The sequence below is a fragment of the Pan paniscus genome, chromosome 2, assembly GCF_029289425.2.
Source record: "Pan paniscus chromosome 2, NHGRI_mPanPan1-v2.0_pri, whole genome shotgun sequence".
Lineage (NCBI taxonomy): Eukaryota > Metazoa > Chordata > Mammalia > Primates > Hominidae > Pan > Pan paniscus.
Genome location: NC_085926.1, coordinates 73,337,536 through 73,356,818, shown reverse-complemented (window position 1 = coordinate 73,356,818; position 19,283 = coordinate 73,337,536). Strand labels below are relative to the sequence as shown.

Sequence of the window (19,283 nt, the reverse complement as noted above, 5' to 3'; positions counted from 1 at the left end):
AAGAACATCCTTGTCTCATTTTAGGAGTCATTATTAAGAACACAGAATGCCTAATAAGTTCTCTATAAGCATAAATTAGTTTACGGATGCCGATGGAAAGTAACAAAAGCAGAACCACTTTTACTGATGCCCTTTGAAAGGCACAACTGAGATTCTTCTTCCCTCCTTGGAAACAGAGCTTAATAATCAAGTCCCAAAAGCAGAAATGTAAGCTTTTTTTTATTTGAATCACTTAAAAGGTAGGACAGTAAATCCTGTTGTCAACCTTTGAATCCACATAATCCATACATTCTTGTAACTAACATAAGCCTCCTCACCTTCCTCCCTTTTATGTCATCACCACTCTTTACTCAAAGGCAGATGGCTCAAGAGTAGGTGGATAAATTACTTGAGTGAATGCTAGCCCGCCCTAACAAAAGGGTTTGTTCACTGCTTCACTTGCTTCAAGTTTGCTAACATTGATATAGAAGAAATTAAACAAGTCTGTAACTCTTCTTAAGTGTTATTTGAGGCCACACAGGAATAAAGATTCAAGATGCTACATAATGTCAAATAGGTCTCTGTTAAGGTTTAAAATATTTAGAGGACACCAGGTTGCCAACAGAGTTCTACTTCCCATTTTCCTTTTATTAAGGGTGATAGAAAATACAGAAAACACTAACTTGTATAATGTATTTATATTTTGGGGAAAACACTTTTATATTGCAATGGGGTTTCAAAAAATATAACAGCATTTTTGAAAGCTGATTTTATGGAATAAGGTAAAAAGACACCTGATGTTGACAGGTAAGCCCTTGGGTACCATCAAAAGGTCACCCAGGAAAAATCGAACATTTTATCCAATTTCATGGCTAACTGTTGTGTAATCTATGCTGTCCTACCAATACTTCTGAAGTTGAATTGTTCAGTGGCAGTAGGTTCTGTGCAAGGACAGAAGCAGTCAAATAGTAGAAAACAGCTATGTTACCAAGAGTTCTCATTCCAAGACAGAAGTTAAAAATCAATAAATGTGTGCAAACGATGACTTAACTGACGGTTAGCCAGATACAGTCAAATCAAAGGACTTGTTGCCAGTGGCATGACTGACTCTATGCAAGTTTTCAGAAATTTAAAATTTTCCCTAAACGCACCTGGTCTAAACAGGAATGGCCAGTATTCTCACTATAAAAACTTGACTGTTTCTGCTTGCTGTCAGCCACTTACCAAAGCGCTTGCCATTTAACAATTGTTCCAGGAAATGTAGTTTTGTCATTTTCAAAAATCAGGATTCTGCCTCTTATTTAGTGTCCTATCACCCCAGCTTCAGGGCTGTTTGGTGAAGCAGCCGTGACTCCTTCAGGACACTTGTTCCTTAATTTGTTATGTATGTTCCTTCCAAAGGGGGTTCATAATGAAATACATTTGGGAAATGCCAGATTGAAGACAACGAAACAGATTTCTTGGAGGACTATCTGAGAATCTTGACTATCTAACTAGAATCCCCTGGGGGAGTGGGCAGAATTTCCCCCACCTCTCTGGCCAAGTACCTGTTTATATTTCCTCAGTCTACAGTTCTCTGGAACACTGTTGGAGAAACACTGCTCTCCAAACAGAGGGCTATTTCATAATCTTTATGGGACGACACTGCTTTTTGATGATGTAATTGTGGCAAAGTAGAGTTCTTTTAAAAAGCTGTAAAGTGTTTCAGAAGCTAGAGTTATGAAGTAGTAGAGACTTTGTAGTCTTTGGTATTTAGTTAAACTTGACTTTATAGCAGTGGGTTCTTTAGTTCTTTTTTTAGTTTCTAATACCTTTGAGAATCTGATGGAACCTACAGCCCCCCCGCTCTGGAAAAATGCTCCTGTCTGTGAGAGCTTGCATATGGTTTCAGGAGATTCACTGAGCCCCCACAGTATCTGCCCAATTTGGGCCATTCTGCCTTACAGTTTTTCCTTATATCTGACTATCACCAGAACTCTTACGTGCTTTCTATTTCTCTTTAACTCGACTCAACTTATTTAAACTACGGTAATTTTATTTTAAAGGAAACACTATACCACTGCCTCAAGCAGAAAGTCAGCATCCATTGCCTTAAATAGAAAATCCCATACAATTAAATACAGTGGACACAAGCCAGTGTTATTAAATCCTGGTGCTCAATAAGGGTGCCTGCTGAGGGTTGGGAGCCTGGGGCCACTACATCCTGCCTTTTCTCTAAGGAGATTAGCTAGTATTAAAGAAGTGTTAAGACTAGCCCAGACTGAGTCTTTCTCCTCAAAGCATGAAGCACCTGAGAGCATCCTGCTTTCAGCAGGAGGGAGCCACTCAGAAACTGTTCCCTAGAACCCTGTTGTTCAAAGTGTGGTAGGAGGACCAGCAGCCTGGCTGGTCAAAGTAGAGTTCTCACCTAGGAGATGTGGGAACTGCAGAAACTTGGCCCCCCAGATCTTCAGAATCAGAATCTGCACTTTAACAAGGTCCCTAGGTACCTCGGTGCCCATTAAAGCCAGAGGACCCCTGACCTACAGGCCACAGACCCAGATAAAGCAGCCCAAGCTATCATTTCCTCTTGTTCTCTTGAGTCACACCAGCGAGGCTTTTGTGGTGCCTTTCATTCACTGCAGTGTCGAGATGTGCCGCCAAGTCACGAATATTGTCCACACTGTCCATGCAGTGTAACATTATCAGGGCCTAGGAACGACTGAGCCCCTCGTAGGCATGTGACACTGTGTTCCTAAGACTGCTTCTCTCTTTTCATGAATAAAAGCAGACACAACGCAGGTGTTTAGAAAACTAGTCTGGTAGTAATATTTTAAGCTAGACCTTGGATGCCATCAGACTTTATATTCGTGTTTATTTTCAATTCTGTTCATTTTACTGTCTCTTACATTAAATATACTGTTTGGCCCTAGAAATGCAAAATCAGGATTACATTAAATATACTGTTTGGCCCTAGAAATGCAAAATCAGGAAATCACCACTCTGCCTGCCCTTAAGGAGCTCACAAGCCATTAGGACCATTAGACATTAGCTTTTTGTTTCTTCTTAACCAGAATAAGGGCATTCTCCATCTCTAGCCCCTTTGAACGGTTACCCTAGAGTACTCTGAGTCCATAGCAGCCAGGAAGTCTTGCTTTAACATTTTGTCCACAGCAACTCAGATGTCACCAGGTCATTTCCCTTACCTAAGTACCTTCTCATAAAGTGAACCTGGAAGTTTTGGACAGATGTCGTCCTCAGTCCTGTGGTGGTGATGGCTCAGGCCTCCTAGGCTAGGAACATATCAGCTAAGGCCTACTGCAGCCACTCACCAGAAGGGTCTCTCCATTAGAGAACAGTAGCTGCGCCTCCAGCATTGCTCTGTTTCAGAGGTGTGTCTTTCTGGTTAGTCAGTTCGAGAAGGTTAATTAATAAACCCCACATGCTGAGAAGTGAGTTTCCTAAAGTGGGCCCAGTTTTCAGGGAGACTGGCACATGCCTGTCATCCCTGCATCTACACGAGATTTCTTAGAACAGTCGCAGTCTGCCTTCTAGATTCCATCCTGTTTTGTTCTAACTCTTGGGTTCAATTTTAGAAAAATCAGGCTGTTATTTAAGTAAGGGGCCAATCTCAACAGACCACTTATCATCTAAATTGAATTGGACTAAAGTCAGCGCCTTCCAAAGAACATCTAGTTCCATGGATATTATATACGAGGAAAATATGTATGAGTGTGTTGAGATATTATTAAAGCAAATGCACAGAGAAAAACAGATGGTTCTGGCCAGACGCAGTGGCTCATGCCTGTAATCCCAGCACTTTGGGAGGCCGAGGTGGGTGGATCACAAGGTCAGGAGTTCGAGACCAGCCTGGCCAACATGGTGAAACCCCATCTCTACTAAAAATACAAAAATTAGCCAGGCATGGTGGCATGCACCTGTAATCCCAGCTACTCGGGAGGCTGAGGCAGGAGAATTGCTTAAACCCAGGAGGCGGAGGTTGCAGTGAGCCAAGATTATGTCACTGCACTCCAGCCTGGGCAACAGAGCAAGACTCTGTCTCAAAAAAAAAAAAAAAGAAAAAGAAGAAATAAAAGAAAAACAGATGTTCTCCCTTTTAAAGTACACAAAATGATCATATTTAGGTAAGTGTCAAATCCCTGTTATTATGAGACTGCTTAGAGTTAAAGGGATTACACCCAAGTGTACCCTAGGGTTGAGCAGACAAATAATTACCCATAAATTTTCAGGCACTGAACACCTACTCTACATCTTCCTGTAGGCAATTAAGAAAGAAAATACATGCCCAAAGAAGGCTTTTCCTTTCGTCTATTGTTTTAATTTCCCAGGCGATTCATCAGTAGCATCCTATGTAGGCTGCGAAACTGCTGTCACCTGTATTGTATTCTCAGGATGTAATTCTGAGACCAGAAAGGAAAGGAAAACTACAATTTCAATAGGAGACTAAAATGCTCTCCAAACCTGATTTCATAGAGGAAGCTAAGTATATCAGAAGGGAACCAGGATTGACCTGGAGATCATGCAGGATGCCCGAGCCAGTCTAGAATTTTTTTCTCTAGCCTTTGAGGCACAGGACAAGGAATAGATCTAGGGAACCTTTCCTGGTCAGCCCCATCCTAGATTGAATTGGCTTCCTCATTACTTTTCCTGTGTAATCAGGGTCTTTGCCATTTTTTGTACTACGCCTGCAAACCAGGACCTATCTCGGCCTGCGTGGCAGTGCCCCAGATCGTTACATGCCTCAGTCTTTTCCCAAATGTCATCTCTCCAGAGGATCTTCCCTGGCTACTCTCTGAAGCATCCCTATGCCACCAGTACTATTATTTACTTTTGTTTTTTGTTTTGTTTTGAGACTGCGTCTTGCTGTCGTCCAGGCTGGAGTGCAGTGGTGCGGTCTTGGCTGACCGCAGCCTCTGCCTCCTAGGTTCAAGCAATTCACCTGCCTCAGCTTCCCAAGTAGCTGGGATTACAGGTATGTGCCACCATACCTGGCTAATTTTTGTATTTTTAGTAGAGACAGGGTTTCGCCTTGTCGGCCAGCCTGGTCTCAAACTCCTGACCTCAAGTGATCTGTCTGCATTGGCCTCCCAAAGGGCTGGGATTACAGGTATGAGCCACTGCACCCTGCCCATTATTTACTTCTTGTCTTTCTTCCCCACTAAAATACAAGCTCCCTAAGAGGGGGACTCTTGTCTAACTCATTTACTGTATATTCCTTTTGCCTAGACCATGTCTGGCACATAGTAGGTACCTAGGAAATATTTTTTGAATGAAGGAATAAAATGCCTTGTTACCCTATCTCAAACATAAGGTCCTTGAGGGAAAATGCAGTCTTTAGAGATATTTCTGTATCCCACATAGCACCATGACTAGATACAGAAACTGTTGAGATAACTTAAATGTGCACAGCAACCTGGACCAGTAAGTTGAAGAGTTATGCTTTAGTGGCCAGTCTTCCTGGAGGTGGATAAAGCATTGAAATTAGTCTTTGAGATCCCCTTTGATTAAGGTAGCTGATGCTGCAACAGAGAGTTTGAATCAACAAGGTGGAATGGCCCTCTTTTTTTTTTTTGAGACGGAGTCTCGCTCTGTTGCCCAGGCTGGAGTGCAGTGGCGCGATCTCGGCTCACTGCAAGCTCCGCCTCCCGGGTTCACGCCATTCTCCTGCCTCAGCCTCCCGAGGCCCTCTTAATACTCTTAATTGGAATATCGTTTCAATTTCATCTGAAATGTCAGGCTTAACTGTTCATTTTTATCAGCAGTCCATCTAGACCAGTAAGCAACAAGATACCAGTAACAGGGGTAGCTGTAATCCAGATAATGCTACTACATTATTCATACCAGTTTGATTAATAGTCTTCTTTGAAATCTTATCTCCATCACAGACAGATAACATATTGATAACTTCTTTGCTTTCAGCAATATGCTTAATTGTGTAAAACTAGATGAGAGTCACACAGAAATGCTGAGAATTTACAAACCACCCAGTAAGTTTGAGGAATTTTACTTTCCACTGAGCCCCAAAATACTGTATCTTGTTTTAAAACCACAGAATGGCTGAGTAAGTTTGTCGAAGTTCAATGACTTGCTCAAGGCAACCTCCCTCATTAAAGATGGAGCCAAACTGGTTTTTCATTTGGATCATCCTGCCTTGGACTCTCAAGCTCATTCATTCAATTTTATTGAGCACCTACTGTGCACAGCATACAAATCTAGACACTGCTTTCATTGCACAATTCATTATTCAGCTACTATTGCCTTACTGTAATCTTTATAAGAAAACAAGGTAAACCATAAATCCATACAGATCCAGAGGCAATACCAGCTCTTACACTGTTGTTTTTCAAGAGCTTCTGAAAGCCTATTATGGATCACTCTGTGCTTAACTGTCAGCAACCAGATTCTTCTCTGTGATGTTGAACCATCCCTTGAAAATTAAATGACCAAGGCTAAGTGGTATCCTGTGCCTTCTAAATGAAGCTTTTCTAGCTTTTGTTTAGAGTTCCTAAGAAGGGCCAGATAAGGCAAGGAAATATTATAGCCCACACCATCCTGTCTCACATCCATGTCAAGTAAATACCTAGAGTAAGCTCCAGAATACCCTTTGCTTTTTTATTATTGGAAATGTGCTTCACCAGCATTTGTTCATCCAATATCACTCATCCTTTGATAACACAGACCACTTCTAAGATAGAAAACTGCTCCTGGAGTGCTGCCCTTGAGGTAGAACACTGCCATTCTTATGCCTGTTTTAAAGATCCAACTGAGAATGTGACTGTCCCCATGACGGTTTGTCCTGAGAGGATTTATGATGGGAGTTGAAGGCTAAACACAGCGTTGGGCTCTATGCCATTCTGCTATTGTGAGGGAGTATGTGTTCTAAAATGAACACTAACTGGGAACAGAACTATTAATTGGACCCTCTTCTCTCCCATGCAAAAATGTCAAACCACATTTATGGAGAATCGAATCGATTACTAATTTACTAAACACAGGTGAGGTTAGTGGCAACGTATAAAAAGTGTGTAAGGAAGGAAGCGTAAGTGGTTCTTGATTCAGATGAAAATATCTTAAAGCAATAAATTTTTGAATATCTTCTGTTGCAGCCTGAAAATTTGTTCTAAGAAAGTTTTCTCCCTGATTAAAAAAAAAAGTCATAAAGATTTGTTGGAGGAATTGACAGATTCAGAAGGAAAAATGTACAGAAAAATCATGATTAGCAACATGAACAATGTCAACTACTCTGTAGCTTAACAGTCCTCCAAATCTCTGTCAATCAAAATACTGACAAAAGATAGAACAGAAATGCTTTTCAGGTTAGGTTTTATCAAAATTGTATTCTAAAATCTCGTGATATCAGGCCACCTACATGTTTGGTAGTAGGCCAAATAAATCTAATCGTTTTTCTACATAACAGAGCGTCACTATCACATTCTTTAGGAGTCTTTTTCTTGCTTGAATACAAGCAAGAAATACAAGCAAGGAACGAAAATACTCGTACCTTACACCTCTCAAATGGAACACTCAAATCTAGAAGTGTATTACAGAGTTGTGCTTGTCAGACTGTGCTGAAAAGCCACAAGGACCAGGTTGGCTGGTTTGTTTACTTTTCAGTCTGTCTCTAACCAATACACGGTCCTACTGTGTGTGACTGTGTAACTCACCCCATCTGCGACGCGTTCACCAACACCTGAACTGGTCTACACCTTGTCCAGTGAGACAAGTCTGCTAATCATGCCCTTGGTTATCATGACAATGTCCAGCTGCTATAGAGGTTTCTGAACACTTCCCTCAATTTCTGTGCTCACCTCGTCATGACCAGGAAGCACGCTTTGAGTAGTAGTAGTAGTAGTAGAAGAAAGTCCAGTAGAACTGTAGAATCTTCTGTACTTCCTTGAAAGATAGTCACCTTGGTGGCCAGCCATTCAGAAAAAGCTGCAACTTGAATTATCAACATTTCTCGTCTTTCTCATTTTTCTTCCTACAATCTTCCCACTGCTCGCTCTCTCTGCTTGCGTTGCACGTGGACCTGTTTCAGCAAGATGTGTCTCCTGCAGGGGTAGCACTGGGCGAGCTGCATCTGTGCAGTTGGACCTAAACCGTCATGATATTTCGTTGATTCACACTAACCTCGAGGAAATGTCAAAACTGAAAAAGTGTTCCCTCTTATGCATATTCAAATGAAGTGTACCCTAAGAGAGACAGGGGGATGTGTTTGAAACATAAGAGGATGTATGACTAGTATATTTGTGGTATGCAAATTGGTTATTCCAAAGTATTTGGAAACCCAAGTATTTAGGCTTGCTCTCATTGTTAAATATGACCCTTAAACCCACTTAATTATCAGAAATTAATGGGGTTTCATTTAATAAGAACTTACCATATTGCTAGAGCTATAATTAGGAAGCTGTTGAATTAATTAACATATTGGTGTTCAGAAAAGAATCTTATTAAGAGGGGCACTGAAATATACCCACTCTGCCACAAACAACTTCTTGTGACTTCAGGGAAGTAACCATACCTGCATGTAATTATTATACTACCGGTGACCGTGGACTTTCTATGGGGCAGTCAATGTGCTAAGAGCTCTTGTGTGCCTCATGTTGGTGACTCTGGGAGGCAGGATGACAGGTACTAGTGAGGACACAGACCTTAGATATAATAACAAGCTCATGATCGAGCTGCTAGAAAGAGGGAGAGTTGGGATCTGAACATCTGTCTTTACAGTTCCAACTCTTCCCCACCACATTATACCCCATATATCAGCAAGACAGACTGCTGAAAGTCGTTAAGATCATGGCAGTCCTCACTTAAAACCTTTTGATGGGTTCCCATTATGTTGAAATAAAATCTTAGCTACTCATGCTGGCCTGTGGGCCCTGCCTGGTCTAGCTCTGCCACCTGGCCACCCTCAGCCCACTTCTCTCTTCCTTGATCATGGGGCTCTGGCCATGCTGGCCTAGGGCTTTTGCACCTGCTGTTGCTCCACCTGGGAAGTGTCCGTGGCGCTTGGCACCCGCCTTTCATCGGGGAAAGTTCAAGAAGTATCTTCCAAATAACTGCTTTGAGCTTCTCCACATAGACAGCTGCATTCTCCTTCCCCTCTAAAAAGACCCTTGAGAGAGGCCACTTGGAAATAGTCCCCAGATAAAGTGGCACGAAGACCCCATCTCAGAGCCCCTCCATTCTCCTGCTTGGTGAGCAGATAACACTAAAAATTAGACCAAAGGATCTACCGGAGAACTTATCACGTGGCCCTTCAAATAGGCTTGCAGCTTGGAGCTACAAAAACTTGCACAAGTCATTGGCAGAGTGGGCAGGGGAGTGACTTAGCCTGGTTACACTGAGAGCCCCAGGATGGCACCCTAAGGCTCCAACAATTTCCAAAGTTCTGACTTCATTCTGAAGCACAGACTAATTGGCAAATACAATAGCACGTATCCCACATTTGGGCTCACTTTGCTTTTCTCTTATTTAATTTGCAGTAATAGCGGCTGAAACTAATTTCTCAACTGTAAATATCACAGCTGTTGTGGAGAACATTAATTGCACACTATCACATTACCCTCCTTTCTTGGATCAATTTATGTGTAATCTGTTTGCAAGTTCTATGACTGTGAATATTAAGGGAACGCAGTGTGAAATAATCTAACCAAACACATTGGAAACATTTGTACTGAAGTGGCTGGGTGGTTTGGGGTATGGAAATATTCTTGTTTGTGGCAGACATTGAAAAAGTGTTTTTGAAAAGCCCTGCCCCAGAAGTCTTGACGCTGAGTGAAATATGGGTAATTTTTCTTTGGGGGATCAATGAAATAACTGTTTTCAAAATGACTTTATATTGAGTGAAAGGTCAGAAATGCCGTAGGCATTGATCCTGTGTCCATAATCACTTTTTGTTTAGTAAGTTAACCGGCCCTACACAGTTGAATGCAAAGAAATCCAGTTCATCATTTGAAGATAATATTTTTAAAGCATTTGACATCCCCTCAACTCGCATTGCCTGCTGGAGTCTCACTGGGAATGCCTTTCTTTGTCTAGGAAGTGGACCTCTACAGAATGAACAGCCAGGACAAGCTGGGCCTCACTGTGTGCTACCGGACGGACGATGAAGACGACATTGGGATTTATATCAGTGAGGTACAAAGGCTGATTTTGTTTTTGTAACTATCGTATCAAGACCAAAAGGGTTTTTTTTTTTTTTCATGTTCACCAACCCTAACCCACCTCATCAAGATCTCTCTGGAAAGACACAAATTATTCTGTCCCCCTCATCACACTCCATGGCGCTGCATCTTTCCACGGAGGTTAAGTTCTAATGCCAGTACTTATGGCAAAATTACCCTTGAGAAGCCTGCAAATCAGCCATAAAATGGAGCCGTTTACATGGTTTTGTGTGTGTAGCCCCGAGGGAAGAGCAGATTCACATTTCCCAACTCATGTTCATTGAGTGGAATGGTGGATGGAATCACTTACACTTTTTAAAGCCTCTCTCTCTCACACACACACACACTTTTTTTTTCTCTTGGTGGAGTATATATAGTTGACTTCATATAAATTAAATGTGACTTGCATGTACTTATCAAACTACATAGATGCACGCTGTTTTGATCTTCCTTGAGAAGATAATACAAAGCAACTGATTTCAGTATGGAAACTTTACAGTGCACACCCATCCTTGCAAACACAGAAACCCAATTTTGTCAGGAAATAAAATTTGTCGCCACAGAATGAACTACTAGACTTAATAATTATCTCTTTGGTTGTATGTCATTCACCAAGCTTAAGTTAACCCAGCCTTTCTGCATTTGGGGACATCCCTCCCCTTACCAGTCCCCCTTGTCCCAATTATATTTCAATTTTAAAGTTATTTTCCAAATTTTAATACAAGTGTTTGGTATAAAATAAGGTATTTAATACAAGTGTTTGGTATAAAATAAGGTATGGTTGCTAGTCCACATAATGAAGGGTATCCTTTAACCTGTTCTACATCATCGATTTGATTTTAATTACCATGCATGCAACAAAAGTCAGCTGTGCCTCCTCAGATCAGCAGAGCCTGCACACACTGCTGCGTAACAGGGTTGCTACACAGGGATCCAAGAACCAGCCCTAGAAAGGGCTTAGAAGCAGATCAGCTCATGTTTGCCTCTCCTTGCACGACACTAAGTCTTGTTTATTTCTGTGCAAAACAGAAACACAGGGATGAGCATGACTGTGTTTTAGAAATGGTTTTGAAAGTGCTGTTGCTCAACAATGATAGACTGGATTAAGAAAATGTGGCACATATACACCATGGAATACTATGCAGCCATAAAAAATGATGAGTTCATATCCTTTGTAGGGACATGGATGAAATTGGAAACCATCATTCTCAGTAAACTATCGCAAGAACAAAAAACCAAACACCGCATATTCTCACTCATAGGTGGGAATTGAACAATGAGATCACATGGACACAGGAAGGGGAATATCATACTCTGGAGACTGTGGTGGGGAGGGGGGAGGGGGGAGGGATAGCATTGGGAGATATACCTAATGCTAGATGATGAGTTAGTGGGTGCAGCGCACCAGCATGGCACATGTATACATATGTTACTAACCTGCACAACGTGCACATGTACCCTAAAACTTAAAGTATAATAAAAAAATAAATAAAATAAAAAAAAAAGAAAGTGCTGTTGCTTATTTTCATGCATGTCTGCATTTGCGCTGAGATAGTCCATGTGTGTTTCAGATTGACCCTAACAGCATTGCAGCCAAGGATGGGCGCATCCGAGAAGGAGACCGCATTATCCAGGTAAGTCCACTTCCAAACAATGGCCTCATAATGGGCCTATCACTAAAGAACAAACTGATTCTAATGATAGGTCTAGGGTTGAAAATGCGGAAGAGGTTAAAGAACAGGGATCACAAACGCAGATGTGTAGTGAGGCCAGACAAGTTAAACTAATTGTGAGGCTATCTCTGAGTCATAAGACGTAAGAGGGAGTGGTGAGGACTGGGACAAACTAGATGGGGCATGTTCTCTCCAAAGAGGGCCTTGCAAAATTTGAGCCAGTTCTCCTTATTTTGTTTCATTCTGTTTGGATCAAAACAAACATCAGTGAGCCAAAGTCAGGCCAACAGTTTACAACTTGTGAACTAAAATAATTCTCGTTTTAGATTTCTCTGAAAGATTAACTTTGGACCAAGCATTTCAGAGGCTCGTCCATAAAAGGGGAACATTTTTGGCAAATTTAGCAGAATCGATTGAAAAGTCTTAGAAATTTTCTGACTCAACATCTAACCATCCTGGAATCGCTTCTAAGGGTCATTACTTGACCTCGAGCCCTGTTGCTCCGTCTAGTCCAAATGAGACCATTCATGTCTCTTTTGGCTACAACCTTCTTTAATCTCACAGAATTGAAATTCTTGGCTTCATTGTGTCCACAAGGCTTAGCTTTCTACCTCTTCTCATCCGTATCCTCTCATTCTTAATCCACTGTGTTTTTCTCATTGCATACCTCACCACAAGTCATTTTGATTTTCTTCTTCCACTGCCTACTCTGGGTTTCTCTAGCCTTCAGCCAGAACCTGTGCTGCTCAGGATCGCTTGCCCTAGGGAAGTGACCCAAACCTTCACACCTGAAGGGTCAGGGTCCTCAGCATACTGCCTCTTTTTTTTTTTTTTTTTTTGATTGCTGGAGTTTTCCATTAACCTTTACTACTGAGAATGGAAGCACTCAGAGGTACTCCAAGGAATCCTCTAGGTTCCAGACACAACCCTCCCTGCCTCCACTGTGTCACAGCAAGCCCATCTTCCTTGGTAATTGAGGGCAATCACTCCAACCAATAGAGTCACCCCTTTTGCTGCCTGTTGGCTCACTAGTGTAAGGAGGCATGTGGAAGGCTCCACTTCCAATTCAGTGGAACCATTGCTGTGTCCCCTGGAGGCGGCGTTCCACCAGGACTAAGACCTCCAGACCAGCAGGGCTCAAAGTCACCAGGACATGCAAGCAAAAATCCTGCAAGAGGGTTAATCAAGTGTGATAGTGAGAGTGTCACGCCCACTTGACCCTCCGCCTGGCCCAAAGAAGTTTAAGTGTCAAACTGGGGACACAAAACACCATGTATAATTCTATTCCATTTTCTTAACCTCAGTTTGCTGCTTTTTCTTCTATATTATCCAATAATGTCTACATATACTCCTGCCTGAATATTATGTCTAATTGCTTCCATGTTCCCTCTGCAGAGCATTATGATTTTTCTCAGTGCCGTCTTCTGGAGGTCCAGCCCCTTCTGTTCACAACCCACACATCACAGTCACCTCATGAACTACACTCATGGAGGCTCCCTTATAGACCAGAGAAACTGCATTGGTCTGAGCAAGACCTTTCCTTCCTAACATCATTATTCTTTTCCAGCTACACGGAAGTTGTATGTTCTAACTGTGAGTGGGTGACAAATGCAGGTCTGAAATAAAATAGAATGATTTTGCACCATCTAATCAAGCTATTTGTCTCCCCACTCTCCCCATCCCCCCCCCTTTTTTTTTAAAGATTAATGGGATAGAGGTGCAGAACCGTGAAGAGGCTGTGGCTCTTCTAACCAGTGAAGAAAATAAAAACTTTTCATTGCTGATTGCAAGGCCTGAACTCCAGGTAAATCGGCTTCCTACAGATGAAACTGGGTCTATATTTCTAAAATCAAAAGATCCCCAGGCCTGCAAAAGAGCACCTGAGTATTGGCTGTGAACTTGAAGGTGCTTTGTTCCCTGGAAATGTAATCAAACTTGCTGTGATTCAGAATTCACTTTATGAGTTAGCCATTTAAGGTTGGTTAGATACCCACCCTGGCATCTATACTGCAGGCCCACCACATTCGTTAATGCAGGGATCATAGGGAAGGAAAAGGAAACAGAATTGAATGGAAAACACAACCGGGGTCACGTCAAGACATTTGACTTCCCAAGGCCTGACATATGTTCCAGCCTTGATCTGTGCAGGTTTCATTTACAATAGCAGAGTATGGGGAATTAAAACTCGCTCTTTCAAATTAAAAGAAACATTGAATGATAAATAATTAAAACTGATATGACCACCGAATAAGTGCTAGGCCCTCTGTGGAGCACTTTACACACAGGAGAGCCTTCCCAGGAGATGGAAGTTTCCAGAGATTCAAAAGTTACCCAGGAAAGGCCCAGAAGGAGGGTGATAAAGCAGGGAGGGGTTCAGGCCCAAGTAATCTGATTCAGAAACTTCTGTGTTGTAATAACTCCTTCCACAGGAGGAATCATGAACTCACCCAGGTGGCACTCTTGATCCACTTAGAATGGCTCCAGCAACACATCTAGGGCAATCCAGTAGTAGATCTCTTTAGGTATGTGTATTAGTCCGTTTTCATGCTGCTGATAAAGACATACTCGAGACTGGGTAATTTATAAAGAAAAAGAGGTTTCATGGACTCACAGTTCCACATGGCTGGGGAGGCCTCACAATCATGGTGGAAGGCAAAAGGCACGTCTTACATGGCAGCAGGGAAGAGAGATGAGAACCAAGCAAACAGGGTTTCCCCTTATAAAACTATCAGATCTCATGAGACTTATTCACTACCATGGGAACAGTATGGGGAAAACTGCCCCCATGATTCAATTATCTCCCACGAGGTCCCTCGCACAACACGTAGGAATTATGGGAGCTACAATTCAAGGTGAGATTTGGGTGGGGACAGCCAAACCATATCAGTATGAAACCCGATTGAAAAAGTAGCCGAGAGACAGACAGTGGCATACAGGGCATCTGATTCTCCACAGATGGGAGCCTCATGAGCTCAAAGGGAACTTCAGCAATCATCTCACCCACAGTCACAGACTTTTTCTTAAAGGGCCAGATAGTAAATGTTTGACTTGGGTGGCCATACCATCTCTGCCATGACTGCTAGACTGTCACTCTAGTGCAAAAGCAGCCATAGACAATTATGTCAGCGAATGAGCATGGCTGTGTTCTCATTCAGCTTTTTTTATTATTTATAAAAATACCAGGCTGGATTCAGCCCATGGGCTATAGAGTACCAACTTCTGAATAGTTCACTCTTTTTTGGGCAAGGCAGATAAAGGCCTCTTAAAAGTGATATCCAGCCAGGCTCAGTGGCTCACGCCTATAATCCCAGCATGTTGGGAGGCTGAGGCAGGAGGTTCACTTGAGGTCAGGATGAGGCCAGCCTGGCCAACATGGTGAAACCCAATCTCTACTAAAAATACCAAAATTAGCTGTGCATAGTGGCGCATGCCTGTAATCCCAGCTACTCGGGAGGCAGAGGTTGCAGTGAACTGAGATCGTGCCACTGCACTCCAGCCTGGGAGACAGAGTGAGATTCTGTCTCAAAAAAAAAAAAAAAAAAAAAAGTGGTATCTTGCCCAAGCCAAACAGCTAGTTACTGTATCAGAAAGAACTCTTTTCACACTGAAAATCGTTTTTCTATGGGACCTGTTAAACTCGTGTCTGGTCCAGCAAGCAGGTGGACCAGCTAAATCTACCTGACCCTCCTACACAGGTGTCCTACTGCACTGAAAGTAGCTGAGATGGATGAAAGAGTTTCACCCTGAAAAAAAAAATCATGGATATTAAAGACTTCCCCAGATGTAGTGTAGGGTTGGAGGTCTGTTTAATGTAAGGGTTGGATAGTTTCCTGACTTAACAGCAAATCATTGGGCAGACTGCATTTTGATGACTCTTAGAGGAAGCCCTAGAAATATTTTCCCCCAAGGTAATGTCATTTTTAAAAAAACATAAATGAACATGAAAGGAAACTTCTAAGGCATGTGTTGGCTGCTCTTGCCTGCAGCTGGATGAGGGCTGGATGGACGATGACAGGAACGACTTTCTGGATGACCTGCACATGGACATGCTGGAGGAGCAGCACCACCAGGCCATGCAATTCACAGCTAGCGTGCTTCAGCAGGTAACGCCCACGCACCAGTCCCTGACACTCTGCCCTGCTGAGCTGGAGGAAAATCTGCTTCCTCCATCTCCCTTTATGGTGCTAAAGACCATCAGAAGCCCATCCACCTGGAAGGCGCAAGAAAACAGCCTCAAGTACTTTTCTATTTGCGCACCAGACCAATGAAATGCAAGCTGGTACTGTCCCTAGCTAAGCTTTTAAATCTAAGCAACATTGCCAAAGCAAAGCTGACCTTCTGATAATTTGTTTGGAAAACATATGCGTCGGCATTACCATAGATTGCAAAAAGCCATGTTTTCCAAAGTAAAACAATCCCCTCTGTTTAACAGGAGCTGCTTGGAGCTCTCTAGCTCCCTACTATGCTACTACCATTGTCAGAGTCTTAATGAGCCACTTACTGAGTCCTTATTGAGTTAAACAAGGACCTTTATACATCCTTCTACCTGTGTACTGATTCATTTAACAGAATCATTGAGAATCATTCATTGAGATAAAGTGACTATTATCCTTATTTTACAAAACTGAGGACAAGAACAAGTGACTTGCCCAGGTAGATACGGGTAGGTGTAGCTAAGGCCCACGCTATTGACGTGGTCCTACTGTCAGATGCTGTCCCTTGGCCTTAGAAATGTACAGCCTGCCCTAACCAGAAACTGCAAGGAAAGGTCAAACCTGAGTACCTGCTGCGCAGGCCTCCCTCACTGTGACCCTTTGTTCTTGTGTTTATGCAGAAGAAGCACGACGAAGACGGTGGGACCACAGATACAGCCACCATCTTGTCCAACCAGCACGAGAAGGACAGCGGTGTGGGGCGGACCGACGAGAGCACCCGTAATGACGAGAGCTCGGAGCAAGAGAACAATGGCGACGACGCCACCGCATCCTCCAACCCGCTGGCGGGGCAGAGGAAGCTCACCTGCAGCCAGGACACCTTGGGCAGCGGCGACCTGCCCTTCAGCAACGAGTCTTTCATTTCGGCCGACTGCACGGACGCCGACTACCTGGGGATCCCGGTGGACGAGTGCGAGCGCTTCCGCGAGCTCCTGGAGCTCAAGTGCCAGGTGAAGAGCGCCACCCCTTACGGCCTGTACTACCCTAGCGGCCCCCTGGACGCCGGCAAGAGTGACCCTGAGAGCGTGGACAAGGAGCTGGAGCTGCTGAACGAGGAGCTGCGCAGCATCGAGCTGGAGTGCCTGAGCATCGTGCGCGCCCACAAGATGCAGCAGCTCAAGGAGCAGTACCGCGAGTCCTGGATGCTGCACAACAGCGGCTTCCGCAACTACAACACCAGCATCGACGTGCGCAGACACGAGCTCTCAGATATCACTGAGCTCCCGGAGAAATCCGACAAGGACAGCTCGAGCGCCTACAACACAGGCGAGAGCTGCCGCAGCACCCCGCTCACCCTGGAGATCTCCCCCGACAACTCCTTGAGGAGAGCGGCGGAGGGCATCAGCTGCCCGAGCAGCGAAGGGGCTGTGGGGACCACGGACGCCTACGGGCCAGCCTCCAAGAATCTGCTCTCCATCATGGAAGATCCCGAAGTGGGCACCCCTACCTATAGCCCGTCCCTGAAGGAGCTGGACCCCAACCAGCCCCTGGAAAGCAAAGAGCGGAGAGCCAGCGACGGGAGCCGGAGCCCCACGCCCAGCCAGAAGCTGGGCAGCGCCTACCTGCCCTCCTATCACCACTCCCCATACAAGCACGCGCACATCCCGGCGCACGCCCAGCACTACCAGAGCTACATGCAGCTGATCCAGCAGAAGTCGGCCGTGGAGTACGCGCAAAGCCAGATGAGCCTGGTGAGCATGTGCAAGGACCTGAGCTCTCCCACCCCGTCGGAGCCGCGCATGGAGTGGAAGGTGAAGATCCGCAGCGACGGGACGCGCTACATCACCAAGAGGCCCGTGCGGGACCGCCTGCTGCGGGAGCGCGCCCTGAAGATCCGGGAAGAGCGCAGCGGCATGACCACCGACGACGACGCGGTGAGCGAGATGAAGATGGGGCGCTACTGGAGCAAGGAGGAGAGGAAGCAGCACCTGGTGAAGGCCAAGGAGCAGCGGCGGCGGCGCGAGTTCATGATGCAGAGCAGGTTGGATTGTCTCAAGGAGCAGCAAGCAGCCGATGACAGGAAGGAGATGAACATTCTCGAACTGAGCCACAAAAAGATGATGAAGAAGAGGAATAAAAAAATCTTCGATAACTGGATGACGATCCAAGAACTCTTAACCCACGGCACAAAATCCCCGGACGGCACTAGAGTATACAATTCCTTCCTATCGGTGACTACTGTATAATTTTCACTTCTGCATTATGTACATAAAAGAGACCACTACCACTGGGGTAGAAATTCCTGCCTCGTTCAATGCGGCAAGTTTTTGTATATAAGATAAGTACGGTCTTCATGTTTATAGTCCAAATTTGCAAACCCTACAACTCTGGGTGTCATAGGTCTATTTTAAGGGAAGAGAGAGAAAAACACCCTTACTATCTTGGAAGGCAATATTAACAAACAGAGCTTTTTTCAAATAGCAATTGTACTTTTCTACCTGTACCCTTTTACATAAAGTGTTTAAATTTCAGAAAGATCTTTTATTAAGCATACTTTCACAGAATAATTTGTTTAAACTATATTCATATTAAAAAGTTAAACACGCTTTTTTTCCTGCCTAAAACACAAATACAACTGCCAGTATGTATTTTTAATGGAACCCTATTTTATAATGTTACGTTACTGAATGTGTTTCATATGCGTGACCGTTAAGATATTATTATTTAGGTGAAGGTTTCAACTCAAAACCACCCAACCCGGTGGTTAACGATTTAATACATATAACCAAACCGGCAGCGTTTAGAGTTGGGATATACATTTAAACATTTTCCTGGTTAAGGTTCCCAAGAGAGTGTAAAGGTTTTAGCAGAAAGCAAAATATCTTGCATCTTTATGGAAGTTTAAAGCATGTTTGCAAATATTGCAGCCCATTGAAAGAATTTGCATGTACAGGAAAGTTGTGGATGGAGACGGTTTGTGGAATTTTAAGTGCTCATTGTAGTAAACTTTTGCTTTGTAGATTTGAAGGTACAGACTTATACAGGCAAGTTCACAAAATCATGATTAGTTACAAACAGTAAAATGAAGTTAAAATAAATTATTATTTTCTATTTGATATGTTTTGATGTGATTCCTCATTTTGCAGTGGTGCCTATAAAATAAAAGCCTTTTGCAGTGTTTGCTTTTTTTCCCTTGGTTGTGGTTGTATTACATGCTACTTTGGAAGGATTTAAGTATTTTAGACCATCTGATGTCTTCACATTCAGCCTCAAACCTAATGATGGATATAAAGCCAAGGTCTAGCAGTGAA

The 19,283-nt window shown here is 43.5% G+C and overlaps 1 protein-coding gene across 5 annotated transcripts in view; it reads left to right on the top strand.

The window, feature by feature from the left end:
- Nucleotides 1–19,153, top strand: part of PDZRN3 (PDZ domain containing ring finger 3) — a 243,734-nt gene extending 224,581 nt beyond the window's left edge. For all 5 annotated transcript variants that reach the window (XM_024928360.4, XM_063602826.1, XM_034956900.3 and 2 more), the window contains 5 exons: nucleotides 10,021–10,119; nucleotides 11,717–11,779; nucleotides 13,521–13,622; nucleotides 15,805–15,921; nucleotides 16,653–19,153. In XM_024928360.4, the coding sequence (XP_024784128.3) occupies nucleotides 10,021–10,119; nucleotides 11,717–11,779; nucleotides 13,521–13,622; nucleotides 15,805–15,921; nucleotides 16,653–18,218 (1,947 nt within the window). In that variant the 3' untranslated portion in view covers nucleotides 18,219–19,153. The remainder of the gene's footprint in view (nucleotides 1–10,020; nucleotides 10,120–11,716; nucleotides 11,780–13,520; nucleotides 13,623–15,804; nucleotides 15,922–16,652) is intronic.
- Nucleotides 19,154–19,283: the final 130 nt, after the last annotated feature.